The sequence below is a fragment of the Montipora capricornis genome, chromosome 6 (genome assembly GCF_036669925.1).
Source record: "Montipora capricornis isolate CH-2021 chromosome 6, ASM3666992v2, whole genome shotgun sequence".
NCBI lineage: Eukaryota > Metazoa > Cnidaria > Anthozoa > Scleractinia > Acroporidae > Montipora > Montipora capricornis.
Genome location: NC_090888.1, coordinates 18,025,914 through 18,040,913, shown reverse-complemented (window position 1 = coordinate 18,040,913; position 15,000 = coordinate 18,025,914). Strand labels below are relative to the sequence as shown.

The 15,000-nt window shown below is 39.6% G+C and overlaps 1 protein-coding gene across 1 annotated transcript in view; it reads left to right on the top strand.

Moving 5' to 3' along the window:
• Positions 1-15,000, top strand: part of LOC138050312 (ATP-binding cassette sub-family C member 4-like) — a 28,012-nt gene that overhangs the window by 9,654 nt on the left and 3,358 nt on the right. Inside the window, exons 2-7 of the mRNA XM_068896668.1 lie at positions 375-934; positions 3,646-4,025; positions 6,692-8,130; positions 8,410-8,592; positions 9,762-10,332; positions 12,006-12,142. Coding sequence (XP_068752769.1) covers positions 416-934; positions 3,646-4,025; positions 6,692-8,130; positions 8,410-8,592; positions 9,762-10,332; positions 12,006-12,142 — 3,229 coding nt within the window. The 5' untranslated portion in view covers positions 375-415. The remainder of the gene's footprint in view (positions 1-374; positions 935-3,645; positions 4,026-6,691; positions 8,131-8,409; positions 8,593-9,761; positions 10,333-12,005; positions 12,143-15,000) is intronic.

Sequence of the window (15,000 nt, the reverse complement as noted above, 5' to 3'; positions counted from 1 at the left end):
CGCTGCCTCTAAACCCACAAATAATCGAAATAGATCTTTGCTTTCGTTGTCCAGCTCGTTTGTCCCGACGCGCAGGTTGAAAACGCGATATCCGTAGGTTGACAAGAAAGAGTACACCAAAGGTCATAGCCGAGTGGTTTCATAATAGTGAATAGTGAAATCGCTCTTAACGTTTGCCTTGATTAAGTAATTGCCATCTGCGTCCAAAGCATGCCCTCATAGGACTTGAGCTGTTTTTGGTTCAATGTTAAAATAGATTTAGTCAAAAAAAGTTCCTAAGTTAAAAATCAATTTCAAGAGCAGTCGAATGCACGTGCTGCCTGCTAGGCGCGCATGCTCTCTATATCATTTCGTAACTACCTTTAACCTTCTAGGATCTTTGTGACGGAATAAGTGGTAAACCATTCTTTGAAACATGCCACAGCCTACCGAGAAGCAAAATCCAAGAGATGCTGCAAACTGGCTGTCAGTCATCTTCTTCTGGTGGATGAATGACTTGTTGAAACTAGGCAACAAACGACCACTGACCGACAACGATTTGTTTCCTCTTCTCGAAGATTATAAAGCTGAGGTTCTCGTGGAGGACGCTGAGAAGTACTGGTTCAAAGAATTAAAAAAAAGCCAATCCGGGAAAAGGAAACCACGCTTATGGAAAGCAATGACCAGCCTTATTCCCTGGAAATCAGGTCTTGTGATGATCATTTTGAAAATCCTAGAGTCGTTAAGTAGTGCCTTACAACCTCTCTGCCTTTGGCTGGTGCTAAAAACCTTGAACGATGGACCAAATCAGGACTTGAAGTTTGCGTTCATGTACGTGGCACTTTTAGGAGCGACAAGTGTAATGAAAGCTTTAACGACATATCACTATGACTACCTCACTGAACTCTGGGGATTAAAAATGAAGGTGGCGTTAATCGGACTTGTATATAAGAAGGTGAGCTTAGTCATTATATGAATTGGGCTTGATTTTATACTTAAGGCGGGTCGAAAGATTAATTATATTCTACAACACCGTTTCTCTTAATGGCAATGATATGGTACCATAGGAAACGCTAATAATTGCTTAACAAGAAGTACATATTAATGTGACGCAAAAATTACCATGCCAACAAAAGAACCATCTAGAAACACCCTACATTTTGTGTTTAAGCGCTTGTATCGCGAAAACGAACTCGGTGACCCCCATTTATTATTATTAAAAAGTGATTCAAGACGAAACTTTCTGCAAAGTTTAAAATGAACCTCTGGAGAGGATTCAGAGCTACGTTAAAATTTTTCAATTGTGAAGGTGGCTATGGATCTGCTCCAGAGAATTTTTTTTAACTTTGCAGAAACTTTTTTCCTAGCGTGCTAATCACTCTCCAGCAATAAAATATGGGGTTGCCGAGTTCGTTTTTGAGATATATGCGTTAAAAAAAAAAAAAAAAAAAAAAAAAAATATATATATATATATATATATATATATAAAAATATATATATAAATTACAAAAATATAAAGGACGAGGCATAGATTAGGTTACCTAGAGTCATCTAGTCTGGACACTTGAGCAAAGGCATCGTATTAGACAACCTACATTGTAGCGGACTGTTTAGAATATTCGCTTTTTAAATCGATTCTAAACTTAACGGAAGCGGCAAATAATTAAACCCATTTGATAAACTATTTCTAACAACCTGTAGAACTCAGCAGGTTCATACATGTCCAAATAAAATTCAGGTGCGATGAGGGAGAGTCTAACGCTCTTTAGCTTTTTCTTTTTCTTTGCTGTTCCACAATCAGAATAGGGAGAAAGCGATTCAAAATTAGCTTTATTCTCAGACGGTCCAGATCGCTTGTGTCACGCACTCTTCTCCCTTTCCCCTCTGGTGGACAATGGCTGATACCACAGGTAACCCAGGCTCACTGTGTGTGCCACATTGGTAAATATAGAGAACATATGAGGCAAAGTTTAGGTCTGGAAATTTGCAAGAAAATGGAAATAAAAATCGATGAAACTTACCATGTGGTGAGTTGTTGTTGTCTTTAATACGTACACGAAGTTTCGGGAAAATGGTCCCCGTTCACCTTCCTTCATAGTATAGAGACAAGGTAGGAGACGGAAGCCAGCGTCGGGACTCCGATCGACCCAAAACAAGCACGATTTTTTCCACCAATCCAATCGAGTTTACCATTTTCTTAAAAGTCAGGAATTTAGGGAACGTAAATGGCGGAAAACCTAAAAGGATTTCAGGGTGCTGTTGAGAAAGTTTGCCAAATCTTTGGTGTGGAGAAACTTTTCCCCGAACAGATATATGCTCCTAAAGCTTTTATTTAAAAAGAGGGTGTCTTTTTAAACTTGTCAGAAACCGTTGTCCTCGCAAAGTGTCCAATTCAAAATGGCAGTGAACTCGGGACGCTTGGTGACGAGTATAATAAGTCCCCCTGGAGGGAATGGAGTCCCAGATTGCTCAGTGAGTTTTGTTTTTAGCAATTTGGGACTCCACTCCCTCCAGAACTTACTATACTCGTCACCAGGCGTCCCGGGTTCAGTGCCATTTTGAATTGAACACTTTGCGAGGACAACGGTTTCTGGCCGCCATTTTAGCAGGTTAACTTACAAGTTCTATGGAGTCTGGTGGCTTCGCGTTGCTACCTGGAGATGCTTCAGTGGATTCATGGTCTAGAGAAATTCATGTTCCACGAGCCTGGCGTGTTTATTTAGCGACTGGATTCGATTTTCGCGAAAAAAATCGTGCTTGTTTTGGGTCGATCGGAGTCCCGACGCTGCCTTCCGTCTCCTACCTTGTCACTATACTATGAACGAAGGTGAACACATGGTAAGTTTCATCGATTTTTATCTCCATTTTCTTGCAAATTTCCAGATCTAAACTTCGCCTCATATGTTCTCTATATTTACCTATGTGGCACACACAGTGAGCCTGGGTTACCTGTGCTGATACAATACTCTTCATCCACAACAATTCCTATCAAATTTTGTCCGATGGCAACATATTTCGCCAGTAGCCATTTCCGAGTAAAGACTCCGGCGAAGAATACACGATATTTACAAACTTATCGTTTCCTATAGACCGAGGTCTGACGCTGAGATTCCGAAGAAAATTCGCCTGGTTTTCCGTTAGGCTTACGAGTCGTGAAATGACAATAATTATTGGATTGGATGTAAATCCGTGATTGAACTTCGAAAGTTTGGCGTGGACCAAGGGAGCCATCTGAAACACCAACGACTTTCCGAACCCCGCTGACAAGTTTAAAAAGACACCCTCTTTTTAAATAAAAGCTTTAGGAGCATATATCTGTTCGGGGAAAAGTTTCTCCACACCAAAGATTTCGCAAACTTTCTCAACAGCACCCTGAAATCCTTTTAGGTTTTCCGCTATTTTAATTACAAAAATTTTACGTTCCTTAAATTCCTGACTTTTAAGAAAATGGTAAACTCGATTGGATTGGTGTAAAAAAAACAGTAGAACCATGATGACAGGAACATGACCTTGAATAAAGTCCATCAGACGGGAAAGGGAGAAGAGTGCATGACAAGAACGACCCCGACCGTCTGAGAATCAGGCTAATTCAAAATTAGCTTTTCAGGCAATTGGGTTCTTCTCCTTCCCACAAAATATACCAAGTACATTTTTTCTTTCTCACAGCTTCTGTCACTAAATCGTTGTAGCCTGGAGTCCACGTTGTCTGGGAACATTATAAACCTAGTCTCGAATGACGCACAAAAGATCGAGAAGTCTTTAAACTGTGTTGGCGTTATGTTGTTAGCGCCGCTAGAAATTGTAATCAATGTGCTGATCTTGTGGTACCTGAATGGCTGGAAAGCCCTCCTTGGCGCTTCTTTTCTCATCGTCTTAGTCGCCGTTCAAATGTTAATGGCGAGAAAAGCCGCAAACCTGAGAAAGAGAGCGGCCACTTTTACAGACAAACGGCTCGTAATCATGAATGAAATCATCTCTGGAATACGAGCGGTGAAGATGCATGCTTGGGAGTGGAACTTTAGAGACATCGTCCATCATCTCCGCAGGTAATATACTAGCCAGAATAAGTAGCAGTTGTGTTTCCACCACAAAAACACCTTGTCGTTTTTGGGCATAAGGTGGGCCAGCTGTCTTGAGATTTCGAACAACCGCAGCCAACTAAAAGATTAATAATTCTAGGGAACAAAAAAAAAAGTTGTTTGACTGTGTTTCGGATGTAAATAATGCACCTGTCACTCACTGTAACCCCCCCCCCCCCCCACCCCAGAAAAACATGGAGCATGGGTGGGGTTTGTGGGTTTTTCATTTTCCCAAGGGGGTGGGGGATTAATTGATTTTTTTTTTGCGTTGCCTTCCCAGAGAGGTGCGGGTTAGTACATTTTGGCCTTTGCTTTTCCCTATGGGGTGGTGGGTTAGTATATTTATGTCCGTTGCCTTGTCCGAGCAAGAAGGAGTAAGGGCACTTAAATAACCGGTTGGAAAGGGGTCAGAATATGCACAGTAGGAAGTAGCAAGGATTGACAGGCCTACACAACTTTTGTACCGTATTTTCGGTCTTCGACCTCTTTAAAGCTTTGCTCTAACGAGCATGTCTTTTCATGATTTTTCCCTATGAAAAGATATGAGTGGTGGTTCTTTGAAAATTTGCCATAGAGAAGTCTGTTTTTGTATGAAGTGTCAATTTTTTAATAAAACACGTTTAAGATTTGACACTGCCGGGTGATACTGTGTCACAAATGGCAAGATGCCTTTAGGGATTTCATTCCTTTACTTCAGCGCTGATTCCCTTTCTATGAATTTGATGTCTGATAGGAGTGCCTCAATCAGACGTTTTGGATAGCCTCGATCACGGAGACGTGATTTGAATTTGTAAATGTTCTCTTCAAAAGTTGTTAGGGTTAGGGTTAGGGTTAGGTGGGTGGCTGGAGGAAAAATGAGTGAACTGAAAGGTTTAATTCGGCTTGAAGAGTGTTTTTATATCCAGAATGGATTGATTTTGGAAGCGTTTGCCTTTTTATACAACATTGTCTAGAAATGTGGCTTCAGTGTTTGAGATCTCAGCCGTAAACTTGATGGTAGGGTGGTGTGAGTTTGCTTGTGTGATGATCTTGTCTATGTCCGGTTTCGCTGGAAAACTGCTGGAAACACTGCAAAAAAGAAGTTTTCATAAAACGTTGCATTTTGAGGCTAAAACGAACGATTTGCACAATTTTGCAATGTCACTATAATTTAATTTTTTTTATTATTGTGTTATGATAAACGGTAGGATGTCAGCAAAGCAGAGATAGACAAGTTCATCCGCCAACCGTCAAATTTACCTTGCTGATTGAGACACTCCTATCAGACATCAAATTCATAGAAAGCGAATCAGCGCTGAAGCAAAGGAATGAAATCCCTAGAGACATCTTGCCATTTGCGCCACAGTGTTTCAAAGAAATCCCCACAAACTACATCAAAGAAATGCTAAGAATCATACTCAAAGAGAATTCTTTCCAGTTTAACGGAAAGAACTATCTACAAATCCACGGTACCGCCATGGGTAGTAAAATGGCCGTTGCCTTTGCAAATATCTTTTTGGCCGATCTTGAGACACAGATTCTAAGCAAAAACGTCATAAAGCCAATTATTTGGAAGCGATATATTGACGACATTGGCTAAATGACGTTTTTGCTTAGGATCTGTGTCTCAAGATCGGCCATAAAGATATTTGCAAAGGCAACGGCCATTTTACTACCCATGGCGGTACCGTGAATTTGTAGATAGTTCTTTCCGTTAAACTGGAAATTCTCTTTGACTATGACTCTTAGCATTTCTTTGATGTAGTTTGTGGGGATTTCAGGGTTACCTTTGTTAACGTTTTCGTATGCTTTGCATCATGTAGTAATTCCTTCTTCCTGTGGGGGATTAATTGATTTTTTTTTTTTTTTTGCGATGCCTTCCCAGAGAGGTGGGGATTAGTTCATTTTGGCCTTTGCCTTTCCCTATGGGGTGGGGGATTAGTACATTTAAGTCCGTTGCTTTGTCCGAGCAAGAAGGATTAAGGACAATTTAATAACCCGGATGGAAAGGGGTCAGAATATAAACAGTAGAAAGTAGCAAGGATTGACAGGCCTACACAACTTTTGTACCGTATTTTCGGTCTTTGACCTCTTTAAAGCTTTGCTCTTACGAGCATGTCTTTCAGGGATTTTTCCCTATGAAAAGATATGAGTGGTGGTTCTTTTAAAGTTCTCGTATGCTTTGCATCCTGCAATGGCGTTCTACGGAATCCTGCAAGAATGATGCGCGCACGCATCATTTTCGCATCCCGGTAGGAAATAGAGTTTTAAAGCAACCATGAAACAAATGAGGCCGCAATTCCTACATCCCTTCTACGAGTGGACCTGGTCTCAGGAGACTCGACTCTCGCCTGGTAAACAAGTTTTTTCGTACGAGTGACTTATAAATCCAGTTAACACAAACGATTCCGTACAACTTTAGCCAAACAGTCTAACTTTTGAATGGCCTTTTTACGCTTTTAACTCTGTGTCTGGTTTCGCCAAACAATATACTATTAAAGCGCACAGTGAATTTTTGTCAAATTTGACAATATATGAATAAACTCAATTTTTAGAATTTAAAAAAAAAAGGGACTTCTTCTAAGGGCGTGGGTTATATTTCTTATACATTTTTTCTAATCATTTTTCTTTTCTTTTCCGTAATCTGTTTACAGGAAGGAGATGGCAATAATTCGTTTAAAAGGCTTAATTGTATCAATGTTACTTGTTCTGTTTTTCACAACACTTCCTATCGCCACCCTGGTTTCAGTAACAACTCTGATATTGACTGGAACTCACTTGTCATCATTTGCAATATTCACACTTCTTCTAAGCTTTACAATATTACGATTCATATTTTGCTACAACGTGGCTTTCACCATGCTAGTTGCTTCGGATGGTAAGGTAGCACTCAATAGAATACAGACATTCCTGATGGAGAAAGTAACGGAGTTCGAAGGAATCGGAGAAAACAACACCCACGATCAAAATGATAGCGGCAACCTTGCGGTACGGAATTATAAAAGTGAAAAGAAAATGAAAATGACTGTCCAGGTAGCCAGTTACAGACAAAGAAATGACTATTTGAGCGCAGCAAAAACGTGTACTGGCGACTCTCCATCGAAAATGGATCTGGTGACACCAGGATTATTCGCCACTAGCACAGAGCCTTATATCTCAATTTCCAAAGCGTCCTGTACTTGGAACCAAGAAATCTTGACTAACACATTGAGTGACATTACTCTTAATGTACACAATGGTAACCTGATAGCGATAACAGGGGCAGTCGGAAGCGGAAAATCCTCTCTATTAACAGCTATTCTTGGAGAACGTCCCCTACATAAAGGATCGATATCGTACCACGGAAAGGTAGCCTATGTTCCTCAAATACCTTGGGTATTTTCTGGCTCAATACGAGAGAACGTCTTGTTTGGATTGGCTTTTAACGAAGAAAAGTTTCAACAGGTTGTTCACATATGCGAGTTGACGAGAGACTTGGCGAACTTCGCAAATGGCGACCTCACGGAAATCGGGCAGCGGGGTGTTACCCTTAGCGGAGGTCAGAAAGCACGAGTGGGTTTGGCTCGTGCAGTGTATTCAGACGCTGATATTTACCTGCTTGATGATCCACTGAGTGCAGTCGATACTAAAGTAGGAAAAAAACTTTTTGAGAGTTGCATACTAGGCCACTTATCGGGTCATATTCGTTTGCTGGTCACACACCAGTTGCAATATTTGAAAGATGTGGATCGCGTTCTTGTGATGGAGAACGGTTCAATCATTCACCAAGGGAAGTACACTGAAATTCTAGACGTCGACCAGGGAGCGTTTGGGGGAGTAGCAAGATTTCCCGAGCAATGTGAAGATGGACCTGGACTTGCAAAGAAAGTCAGACTACAGAAGATTAATGACAATGGGATTATACAGAAGGAGCGGGAAGGGCCATCGATCCCCTCAATCAATGCATGCAATATTCCTGGGATTGCTCAGCAACAAACCCCAGATATGAAATTGATTAAACCAGTCCAAGATAATAAAGGGATGATCGATACTCAGCAAGATTCTTCAGTATCGATCGTTGCAGGCTCGAAAGGATCATCAGAAGGTAAAGATAGTGAGGCATTTAAAGGAGAAGATAACAAAGCGTTCAGACCTGATCCGCAACCGAAGAAGGAACTAATTCACCAGGAACTTTCTGAGCCCTTTGAGAATGGTCCTGGTGTTAATGAAGACGAATTTCATGATAAAGGTATGGCCAAGAAGTCAATGAATGAACCTTCCGTCTCATCTGTAGCAGGAGATCCAAACGTTTATGTTAACGAAGCCCTTACACATGATTTTGATCCACCCATACGGAATACAATAGTTCTGCGTACTACTGATTCTCTAGCAGTCTCAAACATGAGTGAGGAGTTAGTGGCCGATCCTGAGGAACGACCAATCCTTGATTTAAAAGAAGACGAGGAAACCAAGAGTATAGGAACTGTGACCTTTAGACTGTACTGGAACTATTTTAAGGAAGGACTGCCTGTTTCCGGGATAATACTTCTTGCAATTTCCCAATTGTTTGCACAAGGTAAGGCTGATTCAATAACTTGAAAATTATTTTTGTGACACATACTATATTACGACCACTCAGTAAGATGAAACACTCGTACAATCGTTTTATTGCAAGAACGTCTAATTTTGGGGCTGAGGCTGAACCTTCTTATTTTTTGTTTGGCGATTTGAGCATGAAAACTTTCTTGACATTTTCCTAAGGCGCTCTGTCATGCTCAAAACTGAGTACAAATCTAAACTAGTATTTTAGATCACACGTACAACACATCTGACAACCTACTGAAAGCTTCAAACAACAAAGAACTTCAATGGTTATTGACAACAAAACAACATCTTTATTGATGCAAAGACGTTGTTTAGTGTTTTGAAGTTTGACTAAAATAGCGTGACACTATCTCTTAAAGTAGTGTAGTGTACTAAGTTCAGCTACAAACTGAGTTGCAGAATACCATGCAAAACGGAAACCACATTGTTGTTGTTTAAAAAACGCCCCCAAGTATGTATTTGAGTTAATTGTCGTGTTAGACTACATTTATTTTTCTTTTACTTATAACTGATTCTCAGCCTGGGTATGTACTTAGTATGTTCTTAAAATTATGATTATTCTAAGCCTGAACGTTGTTATAAAAATGTTCTTATAACAAAAAGACTGTATTATGTGTTAAAGAATTTATGGCTTGGACAATCGTGAGACACTAGCATAGCAAGCAGAAACTTGATTTTTCTTTTGGTTTTGGTACGGTATAATTTTACAGTAAAGGGACAAATTTTGCAAATATATTTCAAAGTAAAAAAGCTTTCAGCAAAAGGTGTACTGTGTGTTTCGATTTTATTCTGATAATTAGTATTAACACAGTTATTGCTGTCGTAAAGAAATAATTGAGGATAAACGTTCCCTACACGATTTAATGAAGGTCGTGTTTGCAGGAAAGATATTCCACTTGTAGAAAAGTTGAGAAAACCTTAACGGGTTCCTACCATCTTTTGCGTGATGGTGGAAAACACAACTCCCTCAACAGATTTCGGAGTGGATAGAACGTTCACAAATCCACATGATTGCCAACTAAGCTCCATCTAAAATTTGAATGAATGACCACCGGAACCCTTGCGCGATTTAAGTTCTCACCATTGACACTCCTTTCAATGACTTTTTCTTCAATTTTACTAATATGAACACTGTTCCAGTTTGCCTCTTAGCTCCAAATTGGTGGTTGTCTAGAATAGCCGAGATGTCATATGACCAACAGATGGCGACGACCACCCATGTCGTTTATGGTAGTTTAGTGGCGGTGGCCCTTGTTGTCATGACAACGTCGTCTTTCTTTTTTTACTACCTCCTCCTCAAAGCGGCTGAAAAACTTCACAGTAAAATGACGGTGGCGACTATCAAGGCACCTGTAAAGTTTTTTGATTCGACCCCAGCTGGGCGTATCCTGAATCGGTTTTCCAAAGATATTGGTTGTATGGATGACGTATTGCCACCGTTATTTCTTCAAGCTCTTACATACTGCCTCTTCTCCGTCAGCGCTATTCTGGTTCCAGTTGCAACAAACTACTGGCTCTTCTTGGCCCTTCTCCCAATAATTGGAATATTTCTTTACTTTGCACGTTATTATTTGAGGTCCTCCAGAGATCTGAAGAGAATTGAAGCGATCAAATGCAGCCCTGTATACTCACACATCACGGAAACAGTAAATGGCCTGGAAATAGTGCACACTTCAAACATGAGGAAGCCCTTTTTGGAAAGACTAAAAAGGTTAGTCATCATTAAAGCGTTTGATTCATTTAAGAGTGTATAGGTAACGAAATACGCACATGACTTCAGTAAAAACAAGCATTTCCCCAGACAGAGCAGGGAACTCCTTGTCTGAGGGCTCGTTCAAACGTTTACGTTGAAAATAATTTAACAACTAAATAAGACAAAACGAAACTGGTTTTACGATTTGACAAGCTTACAACGATGACTGCAGCTATTGACAATCAAACAGATCATGTTTTCTCGTGATGTGCGGTCTGACAACCGACGGTAATTGAAGTCAACCATTTTCTAGGGTCTGCATAGAGGTTGTCAGTTATCTGTTAAACCTTTCCCCCTTTGTCTACTGTCAGTGACATTTCGTGCTTACCCAGTCAGTCCTGAGTGTAACGTAATGCTTTAATTCGTCGGTCACGCAATGACCTTGACTTTAAATCACATGAACATTTTGTGTTCACTTCGCACATGGTCACATAACATTTCACAATTATTCGCCGAAGGGGAGGTGAATATCGGTGAATAAAAACCGAGACGAAGTCGTTTTGTTTAGCCATGACGAAAAGCAATCAAATAAAGAAAACCAAACAAAACAATCTAAAACGCGTTAAAACAAGAAGAGGAGGAAAAATGATAAATATCCCCTAACATAGGTAGTTTCCAAGAAGAGTGTACCACTATACTGCGTACTTAGGTTACCAGATACCATCACGGTCGTGCATTTTCCTTTAAAAACAAGAGTGCCAAATGAACTTCCGACTGGAAATCGAATATTCGGAATCATCTTTTTGGATTGAAACCGGCGAAAAATGCAGGAAGAAACACAGGCGCCTCAAGCTCAGTGTGAGCATTGCCGACAAAAATATAAGGATTTGTATGAGAATCCCAGAGAAATGTTGGCAAGCCTGCATGACATGCTGACGATCAGACTCAATAGGACTGTTCATTTCGTTCTAAGCTGAAAGTCATTTTCCTGATGAAAAAACTGCACTTAGTTAGGACAACTGTTTCTTTTGTCCTGTGTTTGTTTATTAAGAAAGAGGATGTAACGTAATGATTTCATTCGTTCGTCACGCAATGATCGTGACTTTGAATCGCGTGACTATTTTGTGTGTAATTTCACTTCGCACATGGTCACCATTAAAAAAGCTGTGTTGTGTTTTTACTAGTATTTTATCACCGCTTTCTGTTTATACTGCGATAAATCCTAAATCAATACAAGAAATTGTTTTAAGGAGCAGTCGTGGCTCAGTTGGGCTTGTGCGCGGCTTTCGGAGCGAGAGGTCCCCGGTTCGATCCTCCGTGACTACAACGTCTGTTTCGACTTTCCTCTGATCCTTGTAGGTATGGCTTTAAATACCCGTGTGAAACGGAGAAATGACAGAGGGAGGGCTTCCATTGATACCACCCTCGTAGCTGAAGGAACTACCGACGTTAAATAAAGTTACTTTACCTTTAATATGAAAGGCAATTGTTTTAACTGATTGCGATATTCAATATACATGACCAAAGTGTAGGAAGTTATAACTCCTTCCCTGACCCATTTTCCGAGATTACAGCGCCCCACATGTGTCAAAGCGGTTGGCCTTCCTTTCTTTCAAAATCCCATCGGCCATATTGATTTTCCCATGGTTGTCCTGTATTCTACCTTCTTTAATTTGTAATTCTCTTTCTAGGTATCAGGACGAAAACACGCAAGCTTTTTTCATGGCAGTGTCTGCTAATCGTTGGTTGAGCGTACGCCTTGATCTGCTAGCTAGTGTGTTTGCCACGATTGTTGCAGTGGCTGCAATTTTGGCTTCGGAAAATCCAGGTCAGTAAGTTAGTCCGAACCCAAACTGACACAAATCCTTTTATAAAGAAATATTGTGAAGTCATTTTTCCGAAAGAATTTTGTTTCATTTGCTCATTTGCTTTCCATAAGTGCCATTTTATTCCTTTTCCATTAACGCGAGACATTGCCCATTGCTTTCCCCGTTGAAAACATGGCCGGATTCTGACGTTAGTGTTTACATACAAGTTGAGCTGGAAATAAAGAAAAATGAAATTACCTGGAAGTGCTGGGGATTCTCCAAATAAAGACAGCACTTAAAATTACTTTACTGCTTATTTCCTCATTTCCAGCATCCAACCGTTTATTTATATTTTAACAACGAAAAACGAAAAACGAAAAATACCTACTAGATGAATAATCTTCACAGTTCATATATTTCAACAACAACAGAAACAATAATATTTATTACAACACTTCACATGAGGATTAAATAATACACGTCCCACCCAAAAATAGCATAGCTAATCGAGTTGGGTGGGAGCAAATATAAATAGCATACTAATTTAGAGACATTACATTATATTCTGTTTAATAAGAAATAACAAATGCAATTAAAGTAAAATTGTTGCAAACACAAGTACACAAGTAATAACCCGGCAAAAATAAACGAATAAAATTATCAGGAGTACAAAAATCATCACAAATAAACAAGAGAAAATGAGGGGACAGAGACGGAGGCTCAGGGCGTTGGCCGGGATATGTCATGTCCACGAAAGTTATTTTTAGACGAGCAGAAGTCTTTGTTCTAGCGGAAGTCTGTCTTCCGAGACGTCCGCATGCAGTCTTGCCTCGCTCTTAGGTTCTTAGTGAAAAGAGAAAATGACGGCGCACGTGGAAGGCTGATGAATATTTATTTTCTTTCAAGCATCGGACCGAGGTAGGCCAGCATGCGGACGTCTCGGAAGACTTCCGCTCGTCTAAAAATAACTTTGGTGGACATGACATATCCCAAGTGCTGGACCGGGAGCCTCCCTCTCTGTCCCCTCATTTTCTCTTGCAAATAAAGGTATACAGGCAATAACGTAAGCAAAATTGACGGTGGCATCGTGAAAGAAGAAGGAACACAAATGCGATTACAACAACAAAGTACAGAGAATGGAAAGGGAAAGGTAAGGAAGAAGATAGAAGGGGAAAGCAGTGAAATCTAAAATGTACTCATTTGCTTGACAATTAGTCCAAAATCTTGATGAGCATACTGTGTAACTTTTTTTTGAAACTATTTTTGTTTAAATCTTTTAACACGCTTGGAGCATTGTTCCATAGCCTCCTTTTGAACCTAAAGAACGAAGACTTTCTTGTCTCTTGTCTTGACTGCATTATATAAAAATAATCGGCAGCTGTTGACCGGTTATTAGAGGAATGCACGTCTGAAACGGATTTGAATAGATTTTGAACATTGACAGGGGCTGAATTATTTCTCACATCGTACATTAGATTAGAAATTATTTCAACATAAAGGAAAGTAATAGGTAGAATATTACTTAATAAATAAAAGGAATGGCATGTTCCCTACTATCAGTTGATTGATGAATTAAGTGGAGACCCCTCTTCTATAAAAGAGGTAACTTATCTAGATCAGCTTGGTTAGCCTGTCCTCAAGAGCTTAGCCATAGGTAAGGTATGGATAAATCAAGGACTGATACATTTGAGTTAGGGTTCGCAAAGGCAATAGACATCGTAATCTAGATAACATACCTACGGCTTTGCTAACTTTTGTAACGACAAGGTTAATGTGTGATTTCCAATTTAAATCTTGATCTATCACAATATCTAGGTATTTCACATATTCTTTACATTCCAGTTGGCGTATCCCCTTTTTGGTTACCCAGAATCATTACTTTTGGTTGAAATGAAAGAAACTTTTTGATGGGGGCGAAAAATTACAAAGTTTCACTTCTTAATATTAAGCCTTAGTTTATTAGCTGTTAATTCAAGAGTTTTAAGGTCCTTATTCGCATAAAGTAAACTGGTATCGTCAGCAAATAATAAAAACTGAAGCAATTCAGAACAAATAATTATAGCATTTGAATGTATAAATTAAGAATCACAATGGACCTAAAACGGATCCCTGCGGAACCCCACAAGGTGTGTTTTGTTTGTTGGAAATACTTAATCAGAGATGTCTTGTTTGCGTACGAAAATTCAAGTATGAAGTAAAACCAATCGGTAAGAATTCCTCTTACGCCATGATGCTCTAGCTTCTGCAGCAAAATATCGTGGTTCACAGTGTCAGATGCTTTTTTTAAGGTCAATAAAAATCCACACGAAAACAATATTTGGTCCATATTATTAGCTATTATTCTGGACTGCGTTTACCATATTGAGTGTTGCATGTTGAGTCGCATGTCCTTCTCGAAAACCATAATGAGAGGATGTAAGAATGTTGTGGCTATTCAGGTACGATTTCAACCGCAAGTACATTAATTTTTCGAAAATTCTATTAAGGTCAGATAATAGTGAGATTGGTCGATAGTTATTTGGATCAGTCTCATCATCATAGTTAAAAGCAGGCATGACTTTCGCAAACTTTAATTTCGAAGGGTATTTACCCAACTGGATAGAGATATTTATGATTTCTGCCAAGTGACTGCCATTGATACTTTTAGCGCACTTAAATAAAATTGTTGGAGAAGAATATAATCCATATGCCTTGTTACCAGGAATCAATACTATTTGGCTTTTAACCTCAGCTGGAGTCACAGGGGCAAAGAAGAATGACTTAAGATATGTAGCATTCTTATAGTAATCAGCAAAATGACGCGATGAAGGAGACAACTGTCTAGCTAATTTTTGGCCGACGGAAGCAAATTGTTTGTTAAGAATTTATGTTACTAATT